Here is an 11,223-nt window from a genome sequence, read left to right as displayed (position 1 = left end):
ATTTGACATATTTGCTCATCAATTTGTATCGGATAAAGATGAAAAATATATCATGAATTTTGATATTGAATTCGATAAAGATGAATTATCGATTTGTAGTCTCATGAGTAACTTCCCATTTTGAGATACTCAAAATTCATATAGCTAATCTAATTTCTTCTTTGAGGAATGATGAAAATTTAACTATAGAAAAAATCATGAACATGCACCACATTTTTTGAGGCTCGTGTTAGAGTAAAATAATTGTTTCTTTTAGAATTATCGAAATATAGTATTTGGACTAATGTACATTTAAAAAGATTGAGTTGCATGATTACCACCAATTGATCTTTTGGTAAAACGACTAGAAAGGATAGTCTCATTTCTTATTCTTTTCGATTTCGCTTCTAATGCAAACAAAAAGAAACAATAATAATGAATGTTAAGTGTAAAATGATGATGAATTTGTTTACAAACACTAAAAAACAATTCTTTTATTAAAAATAAATTGTGCATAAATTCTATGCCAATTTCTTGAGTTCTTTTGCATTACGTAATGTGAACTTCAACCAATCTTAATGAATTATGATTTCATTTGTTATGCATAAATCCTATTTTATGGGTCTGAAGTTAAATTGAATTTTTTTTGCTTTTTTCAAATAGGGTTTCTTGATCATATATACCAAAATACTTAGAATAAACATTATATTATAAATTTAAAATTTTGATAAAATATAATATAAATGTTAAAAATATTATAATAATAAATATGAAATTCAAAAGCTTAATAAATTCTCCGAATATTCAATTTTATAAACAAAATCGTCTTATTTGTATATTCAAATCCTGATCATTTTTTTAAAATATTTTCAAAATTTTATATTAATCGTTATATTTGAAATATTTATGATGATAACTACAAAAATTATAAACTTTTATTTAATAATTATTATATGAGTTTATTTGAATAATAAAATCGTTCATGTGCATGCATTTATTTCATTACTATTTTTTAAGTTTTCCATGTGCAATGAATCTTAATATCAATTAATGAATAACTATAAGAGTATTATAACTGCTATGGAAAAATCAAATTAAAATTTAAAATAACAAATAATAAATAAAAACTTAATCCATTTAAAGAAATTAAAAGGTTAATAATTTCAGTTATTATTTATTCATTTATCATGAGAACTCATTTCATTTATTATTTCTACGTAAATATTAGCTAATAGAATTATACCATAAACTATGATTATTGCATGATTTTGTTTCAATTTTATTGAAAGTTATTTCTATTAGGATTGAGCAGTTCATTTTTACTTCTAAAAACTTTCAAGTGATTTAAGATTCTAATTTCATTGTCATTCCGATCGCCATGTAATAGAATGCGATAGAAAACATAACACGAAATTAAACGGAAATTTCTTCCACAGATTCAGGTTGATTGCAACCATTTAAAAAATTGATTTATGGGGTTTTCCTAAACAAATTAAGAATTGTCTTGAAGGGAGAAAGGAGAAATTAAAGGAAAATAAAATCTTCAGTTATTATTTGAATGCATCATTTCTTTTGCTTTGGTTGTCTTGTTAAGAATGGTTTAAGACCATCAGTTAAGGCACAACTTGATGTAAGAGAGGCCTTCAGTATGCTTAAAGTGTTGGGCGCCGTTTTCTCACATTCAAGGTTCAGTAGAAGTTTAAAAATTTCACGTTTCGTTCTATTCTTGGGCGTCGTATGTTTAAAACTATTCATAATTAAGATGTTATGATTTTTTTTTCTTATGCGTATATTACGCTTGAACTCCAAACTATTCTAAATTTAAAACGGAGATAGTTCTTCTTGTAAATCCCTACGAACGAAACTCCGGTTTTGATCGTCTAATCATGTCCACGATCAAAGACTAGTTCTTCGCTTGGATTGAACTAGAAATTGCAAGTGATTTGTGCGTTGAGACAATGGCCTCCGAATTTCCAAAATCCAGAGACAGTGCAGCGACGGCGGCGCGGCGAGGGAAGAAAAGTGGTGGCCAAAATTTTCACCAATATTTTGTAAAGTGGCCGAGACCTTGGTTGCAAAGGGAAGGAGAGTTTTGTGAACTTTTGTGTGTTTTAATTGTGTGCAAAAGTTTCATTACGTTTTATGACCCCTCATGGTGTATACATAGAGCGTGACTCCTGATCCCATCAAAGTCCCTCTCCCACAAGAAGTCCTAGTCCTTGTCCTATTAGGACTCTATATTTCATTATGTTAAAATTCTCATATTATTAATATATAAAGTATTTATCGACTTTTAGTAATAGATGATATATTAATACCGTATGTACACATATTTTAAATCATCATATAAAATGTATATATATTAATTAAATTAAATAACAACTTATATCATTAACTTCTTGGTTAATTTAATTCTAGACTCCTCTAGAACATTTATGAGAATTTGTACATATTAGTAGTCATTACTACTAGTACAATCATTTAATCGTTTATTCTCAATTCACTAAATAAATGATTCCAAAATCATTATAACTCATATCAACGATCCGAGAAATCCGATGTATCAAGGATTCATGTCTTGTTGATATAATGAAAAATGAAAATTTCGAAGATCAAAATTTTTACTCACTATTTTGGGCAGCTGCCAATTTAATGAACTTCTTCACCAAAACAGACAATTACACTCTCCTTCCTTAATTAGCAATTAAGCTAACTTCCATTTCTTTCATACTATAGAATCAACTTATAAACTCCTTTATAAGCATCATGTTTAATCTCCATCAAACTATAGTCGCTAAATTCAACTTCTTGAACTTTGACTTTCTCAACGGGAACACAAAATCTGATATTTGTGTGACCCTCAATGGTTCAAGGATACAGCTAATCGTGAGTTCTCATCTCCATATGATTCATAATAACATTTGTTATATTCGGGTTTACCCTAGTTAGCCTCATTCTTTTCATCAACTCCTTGATCCAGAACGTCCATCAGATCATGGTAAGAGCGTCTAGTAGTATCGTCTCATGATCTCCTAGGTATCACTAATAGTTCATGCAAGAACCTTAAGTCATGATTAGTGTACAATACGGTCCCTTCAACTCATATATCCCGATCGAATCTGCAACCATTGGTTGCATATTAATTCGATAACGATGTAATTTATCCTTGAGTAATAATAGTAGCACAGTACATACAACTAGGAAATCACATTTTCCTAAAGCACATTTCTTGCTCTGGCTAGAGACTCCTTGCACTATAAACTCATCAGATCACATATGATATTTTCACCCATAGGCAAACAGTGAATCCCCGACTACAATGCATTTGCTCCTACGTATTTCGAAATCATACCCAGTCTCGCTACCTGATGACCCTCAATGAAGTTGGTAAACTGATCAAAGTGCATGCTAGTACGTATAGCCCCTATATTGTCTCGGGTCAAAGGAATAATACTGTACAATTATAACCGCGGACTATTCCACCTGATAAATGAGAACCACTTGGACAGTCCGATGGAGGTTTGTTCAATGCATCATCATATGATCACTCATCTGTGTGAATGGACAACTACATGTCCTTGCCAATGGAATACGGCGTTTATATCACAGATGCAATTCTCGAACTCGAGCGACATTTATCTTTGTTTTAGGCAGCTGATTCGACTAGAAACCTGTTTAAAATATACGGTACCCTTCCTAATTTGTTTCATGATCTTACGTTGGGAGGCAGACCTCATGATACTTATTGTATATTCAAGGACTTTATCTATGTAGTTTGCTTGGGCATACAGATAAAGTATAATGCCATATTTGAATAAAATCGTAAAATATATTTAAAATAAAGATTGTTTTACATTAAAGTCAATAAAGATCAAGCTACAAGTTGGCTTACTGGGCACTTAATCTAACACAAAGTCTAGCATGTCATAATTATGTTTGATTTAGACAACTTTTTTTTTTGTTGAAATCATTTGGACATTGTTTAATGAAATATCAACATATTCTCTGAAGTCTAGCTATTTCTAGAATACTTCAAGTCTAGATAATTTCCAATGTTTATCTTTTTTCCAGTAGAAACAAACAGATTTTGACTTATCCGGCTTTGTGGACCCTTTAAGTATCCCTTAGAGCTTGCCTAATATTGGTTTTTTTTTTTCTTGTAAGGAGCATCACGTTTCTTTTCTTTACCTGGTTGGTTATTTTTTGTCCATGTCGAGAAGTCCATTAAGAAAGCAACATTTTCATTCTTTATGGTGGCCTCGTAAGTCATAAGTATATTGACTAGCTCTTCAAAGCTAGCATATATCTTATTCATTTTGAAATTTACAAGGAACCCATCAAATGAGTAAGAGATTGACAACAAAACTAGCTTAAGGAGAATGTGATTCGCTCGTAGTGGACTCTCCCTGCCACACCCGAGTTGAATAGTGTGTCAAAATGTCGTAATCGAACATTGATGGATATGGTTCGATCTACGATGAGATTCACTGAATTGTCGTCATCCTTTTGAGGATTTGCGCTTGAGACTGATGCAATGTTGTTAAACCAAGTCCATGCAAAAGCAGTTTATAAAACTCCATATGGAATATAGATAAGAAAACCTCCCAAATATTCTTTTTAAAGAACATGGAAATGTTCTGCTTTTGTGAAGCAGACAGTGAAATAAATTAGATAGTAAAGCCAATTTGTAGTACTTTGTGAGATATCTAAAGAATTTTATTGGATATTATTTCTCTGATCCAAATGAAACAGAAGTTTTTGTTGTAAGGAATGTCACATTCTTATAGAAGAAGTTTCTATTTGATAAAAAAATCAGAATCATAGAACTCGAAGAGATTCGAGAACCACCCACTTCTAAAATAGTAGACCCACACCCAAGTATCCCGTTGAAGAAATACAAGCTCTTAGGAGATCCAAAAATGTCTCAAAGTCATAAGATGATGAGCATGCTTCTTGAAGAAGACCAAGATGAGCTCATTCCTGGATGTGATCAAAGAAATTTCAAAGAATCATTGTCTGATGTCGATTCATCTAAATGGCTTGAAGTCATGCAGTCCAAGATGAACTTCATGTATTCGAACCAAGTATGGTTCTTAGTAGATCCACCTGAGGGAATTGTTCTCATAGGAAACAAATAGATTTACAAAAAGAAACGTGGGGCGGATGAAAAGATAATGACATTCAAAACAAGATTGATAGCAAAATGATACACTCAAAGGCAAGTTATTGACTATGAGGAAACTTTTTTTCCAATCGTAATGTTCAAGTCCATTAGGATATTGTTAGTCATAACATCATAATATGACTATGAATTTCAGTAAAATCCTGATCCATTGCATTGCTACTATTAGGAATTTTTGCTTTATTAATACTTAATAGTATAGTTAAGTAACAATGTTGCCGTCAATTAAGGATAAGTAAGTAATTAAGATATTTATTTATTTTTTCTTATGTTATTATCATTTACATCAACCTCATTGTAAATATATATGAAATAAATAATTTGTTTTTTTGTTGCGTTCCATTTTTCGCCATTTTTACTTTATATTCTACTAATTTATGTTTGTTAACATTAATTACAACCCAATTACAAAATTTTTAGTTCGATTGAAAGTATATATTGTTGTTTCTTCTCATTTATTTCATTTTATTGCATATGTTACCAATTTATTAGAATAATTATCAGACTAACAAACCAAAAAAGTTCGTAACATTATCATTAAAGATTGTACATTTTTTAGGATCAATTATGTCTCACCTACACATTAAAAAATTTACATAAAATATGACAAAATCAATATTGTAATTTTAATTCTATTTCTAAAATAATTATATAAAACAGGAAATACTAGTACTTCAGTATGTGGTTGAAATACTTTTCTAACATTTCTATCAAATACAACATAAAGATTCGTGAGATATATCAGTGATTCAGTGTGCTTCAGAAGTGACCTTTGGCCATTTTTTACAAAGGCTTTATTCCCACAACTTTGGAAGAATGTGATGCATGTTACGTTTTTTATGGTGGTGCAGATTCGAATCTGCCCCGATCGAACCATTGTCGCTTCGATTCATTGACTTCTTAGTACTCTCTCGCGTTTGTGTTATTCTCATGCAAGCTAAGAAGTTCGTCAGAAGCGTGGGAGCGAGATACCAAAGAACAAAACCGATTGTGAAAGCAACTAGAGAAGAATAAGATCCACAAAAGTTTTCACAAGGTAGTAATGCTAATTTCGTGAGGGAAACAATTCAAGGCATGAATGATGGATCATGGATGCATGACGGGTAATTTCAAGAGGGTCGTTCACCCCACATGTATTGATAAATATTAATAGTATACATGTCATTTTTGTTTTCCTTATTTCGAATTTAATTATTCTTCAATTTAGGAAAATTGTGCTATGACATACATTGAACGAGACAACGATACGTTTAATCGAACTTAAGTTCAGTGCATGAGTGAGAAAGATCAAAACAAATTAGACAATTGCATTAAAAAAAACTCGGATATTACACATTCTTCGTAAGAAACTAAACTTCAAGCTTCATCGGATTGAGATGTGTGACTGCTCTTGCTTTGACTGTCACTTTAAGAATGGTTTGAGACCTTCGCTTAATTCACAAATTGAGGTAAGAGAAGCCTTCAATATGCTTAAAGCCTACCCAAAAACAAAAAAAGAATGAATCCCATTGCATGCAAAAGTTGTGAGAGCTGCGGATCTTTCAAAAAAGAAGACTGTTAAAGCTAAAAACTTACCTCTTCCAACCCAACTTCAACCTCCTTCTCCTCGACATCATGTATAGGAATTTTCAAGTGGTTAAGAGTCGTTATGATAAAAGTTGAAGATGTAGGAGACACCACCATATCATCACTCACCATAAACGTCGTGGGTCCTTTAACAAAACCGTCTTCGCCTTTTGGGTCGATCATTTTCATTTGAGTATAACCAGAACCAGGGGAGGCAGATCCAAATGATTTGACCCTGTTAGAGTCTTGCTGCTTATAAATCATTGGAGAGCTTTTTTTGTCAAGAGAGAAAACCTGATGCAAGGAAAGATAATGCGGAGGAATTTTTGGTTTAATTAAACCAAAGATTATCTTAATATGTTTTAGTAATTCCAAATCCCTCATGCTCCAGAACAAATTATTTATGCTCCCAAAACAAGTGTTTCTGCCTAAGAGAGACTGAACGCTTCCTAAGGGAATGGCGAGCAAACTGAAAAGAAGGTCAATGAAGTCTTTACGGGCTTGAGCTAAAAGAAATCTATTAGTTGATTTTTGCACAAGGACTTTCACGGTAATCCTCTTAGAATCTGAACTAATGTGTTTTCTCCTCTTACTCTTAGGTAAATCGTATGCGGAGAACTCTTTTCCTTCATTGGAAGTAGTAGTAGCTGAGCTTATCAGGTGAACCATATCAGTTATTGGAGTTTTGGAAACCAACGATCCCTTGAGCAGTTCCATTATCTGATGAGAACAAATATAAATGAAAAATACGAAAGTGATGAAGCAAAGAGGTGGGAGGAATACAAGCAACTCGATGTAACAAAGATTTTCCTCTTTCAACCCAACAATCAGAGTTCTTTCCTCGAGTGCATTTGTGTCTTTAATACCATTTGATTTCAAAATTTGGAAAAACGATGCTAATGTATTAGTTCGAATCTGCAAATTATCAAGTAAAAGAAAAGACGATGTTTTCTCAGTAAATACGCTTTCGTCATCACTTTGGGCTTCGATCTCCAAATCTGTCCTGGTCATTGTATTTGCTGAATTCGGACAAAGACATTTCACGCTGTAGTACATGCTTGCACACGTCCAATTGCCGCAAACGAAGTACTGGACGGGAGGAGTATCATCAATCTGGAGTTTTAGTTTTCTACATTTGGTTTCTAATGAATTTCTTGGATAGAGCAGCATTAGTTTACCCGCCTCCGACGAGAAATGACTACTATCCAAATTCAATAAACCTGCATACAAAGAGTTCAAACTTCCAAGAATTGGTGCATCGTTTCCGTAGTGCTTGATGAGAAGTCGCACTATTGTCCCAAGTGGTAACGTTAGGAAACTCAGCAAAACATCCGCAAAATTGCTATCTATTTCAGCGTATAAAACTTTGTTGCTTTCTTTGACCATCATGACTTTCAAAGATAGTTGAATTTCCGTTGCTGCAGCCATTGTCGTAATCGAAGAAATGAAGCAATCTGATAGAAGATCAATGATAACAACAACCTCGTATTTTTTAATGGTTTATTGTAACTGTAAAATAGTGTTGGGTAATGAATCGTTATCATTTATTTAATTTACTGTATACTAACATTAATTTTACTCAGTTTCATAACCATCGGTCCAACAACACAAAAAATGGTCTAAATTCCAATGGAATTCCACGAGCTTTTATACCACAGACTTTCCAGTTTCCAGATTCATTCGCAAGTGGCCCACGAATTTATCAGTCGGGAGCCACCAATTAATAAGGACAATGTATAACTTCTGAGAATAATAGTTTATAAATCTTCTGCTTGCGTTGAATATCTTCTTCTTGATAAGAACAGACCCATTGAAGGAAACTAAAGAAAGAAAGAATTTAGCAAAAGAATTTCAATGATCAATTATTAATCCGATATACTTAAACTTCCAAACTCTCGCATCGAAAATTTTAATCCAAACTAATTGACAGAATAATTTCAAGTAAAAAAGCAAGACGACTTGTTAACCAAATACTGCTAATATACAACCAACATAGAAAGTATAACCAGACAACATCTACATTCGAAATCCTTCAGCGGTACAAATTCCACAAAACCACACATTTAGTTACACCAAAAGGGATAAAGAACCAAGAAGCAACTACTTCGAAATCAGAAATATATTTAGATGACATCTTATTACAAGTATAAGTTTTTTTATTTGCAATTGACCAGAGCTGCCCAGAGCTGCCCGATGATCTATGATACCACCCAAAGAATATGGATCAGTAGGCTTGCAAAACAGGCCTCTTCCCGAGTCTCTTGATTTCCCTATCCATTTGGCCTATAAGCATTAATCCAAACATCTTGTAATCACACATCGTAGACCAGAGAGGGTGCATAAAAATTTCAGGAACATTCCCTTCAACAAAGAAATGGCTTCCCCAAGCCAACCCATACCCAACCAAAGGAGCGGCTAACAGAAACCACAAGCAGTTGAATATCAATGCACATATCAAACACATGCTACCGAACAGTGTCCCAAGGAAATGCAAGCGCCTTGTCGCTGGTTTCGAGTGCTGGCTCATGTAAAAAGGCCAGAACTCTTCCATGCTCCTGAAATTCATTTCTTCCAAGTAAAATTTGGGTCTTGCCGTCATGGTGGGGGAAAGTAACAGAGAATTTTGATGGGTTCGATCAAATTTCTTGAACAGGTAGATCAAGACTGATGTTTTTTTCTGATTTCTTGGCCGGGGATTTATAATCAACGGAAGAAGGAAGAAACCAAAAAACGACTGAGGAAGGTGACGCAATAATTAATGGAGGGAATGAAATGGGAAAGTTTGGTGATGAAGCTGGATGGATCCTCAAAGTTCAAATCTTTATTGATGAATCGAATCGAGGATTAAATCGTTCGAGTGTCACGGTTAAATCACAGTGTAATGTGTTCGCATTTTTTTTTTTTGTGTGCGATTTAGAAAAATCAATTATTGGGTCTAATATTCAATTCTAAGCCAATTATTTTGTTGGAAAAAATTTGTGTAAGACGATCTCACGAGCCATATCTTATTTGGGTCATTCATGAAAAAATATTATTTTTTATGCTAAGAGTATTACTTTTTATTGTGAATACCGGTGTGATTGACCCGTCTCACCGATAAAGATTCGTGAGATCGTCTCACAAGAGACCTACTCTTATTTGTTAATTGTACAAAATTAGAAATTTTTATTATAATCAAAATTTGATGATAGTACAATAAAATGGTTTTTTGCTTTCGTTTTTAGTCTTTTTTCTTGTAATTTTAATGTAACTACAAATATAACATCTACGTTCAACTCCACAACAATAATATGCGATATTATGTATATTATACCCGATGTCACGTTATTATTGCTAAGTGTTAGGTTAGTTTCTAGGAGACAATTGATTAGAAGTGGGAAAAAGATCAAATTATCGGATTAATAACAAATTTTGACGATTCAGATGACCAAAAATGAAAACACATTACTTTACATTATCAACCTACTCGTCATAGCATTGAAGTAAAATAAATAAATCGATAAAAATAAAACTTATGCTTTAATTTTGACATTTACTTTGATAGGAAATTATAATTTTCTTTAGGTAGTAATTATAAATTTGTAGGGATGTTACCTTACTAAGGTAATAACATTTAAGAATAGAAATAAATTGGCATTTGTTGGATCTAACAAAATTTGACTTAAATGCAATGTAACAAGGTGTGTTTCAAATGCTAACGATCAAAAATCGTGACGAACGTGCTCACGATTTAAACACATTATGTACTCACGATCAAAACACCTGACATACATATTATGGCAAAACCACGAGCGGTACACGGAATTCCTAATTCGTAGGTGGATTTTGTAGATTTATAGTTTTATTTCCTGAAAATATATTTCTTTTTATTACTTTTTCAACATTCAAATTTGAACATTAGTTTAAGTAATTTCATGTTCCTTTGTCTGAGTAATTTATATATGAAATGTGACCTAAGATATTGTTTTTGGATATTATATTAAACTTGAAAATGGACCACACATAAGGCCCATAAAAATGAGTGTGTGGCCCAATATAAGACTACACGAACTTGGGCTCCTTTCGCCCGATCATGTTTCTAAAATCGATCGTTTAATGTCTTCGGTAATGTTATGGATCTGGTCCTGACAAGGGTGCAAATGGAAATGGCTCGCGAATATTTTGAGTCGGATGAAAAATTGTAAGATCCTTATTTTATATTATTGATTTTGAGTCGAACTCGAATATATTCGAATTTTCTTTTTAAATCGAATTTGAGCTTAAATTAGTTTGTTTAGTAGTTTTTGAGTCTCTTGAGATTTTTTATTAATATAATATAGCTATATGTAAATAAAAATATTCCAAGATTTTCGAGTCTTTATTTTCCGTCAATAGGTCAAATGCCTCGCAAATTATTTCAAATATTTCAAGTCGAGTTCGAACTCAAGCTCTAATTACTGGCTGATCCGAGTCAAAAATATTTTATTTGTTTGAGATTGAAATCGAGCTCAAATTAT

General features: G+C 32.6%; 2 protein-coding genes across 2 annotated transcripts; both read right to left on the bottom strand.

Annotated features, from left to right (window-relative positions):
* Positions 1 to 6,483: 6,483 nt before the first annotated feature.
* On the bottom strand, positions 6,484 to 8,165 carry LOC142506256 (uncharacterized). The gene is made up of 2 exons (XM_075619456.1): positions 6,737 to 8,165; positions 6,484 to 6,638 (listed from the first exon to the last, which is right to left on the bottom strand). The coding sequence occupies exons 1-2, from the start codon at positions 8,153 to 8,155 to the stop codon at positions 6,564 to 6,566; spliced, it is 1,494 nt and encodes a 497-aa protein (XP_075475571.1). The 5' UTR covers positions 8,156 to 8,165; the 3' UTR covers positions 6,484 to 6,563.
* Positions 8,166 to 8,613: 448 nt separating this feature from the next.
* LOC142505453 (uncharacterized) lies at positions 8,614 to 9,641 on the bottom strand. Its single transcript, XM_075618435.1, has one exon. It carries the CDS (start codon positions 9,324 to 9,326, stop codon positions 8,952 to 8,954), a length of 375 nt encoding a protein of 124 aa, XP_075474550.1. The 5' UTR covers positions 9,327 to 9,641; the 3' UTR covers positions 8,614 to 8,951.
* Positions 9,642 to 11,223: the final 1,582 nt, after the last annotated feature.

Source organism: Primulina tabacum, chromosome 10 (genome assembly GCF_025594145.1).
Source record: "Primulina tabacum isolate GXHZ01 chromosome 10, ASM2559414v2, whole genome shotgun sequence".
NCBI classification, from domain to species: Eukaryota; Viridiplantae; Streptophyta; class Magnoliopsida; order Lamiales; family Gesneriaceae; genus Primulina; species Primulina tabacum.
This window is presented reverse-complemented; position numbering and strand designations above follow the sequence as displayed.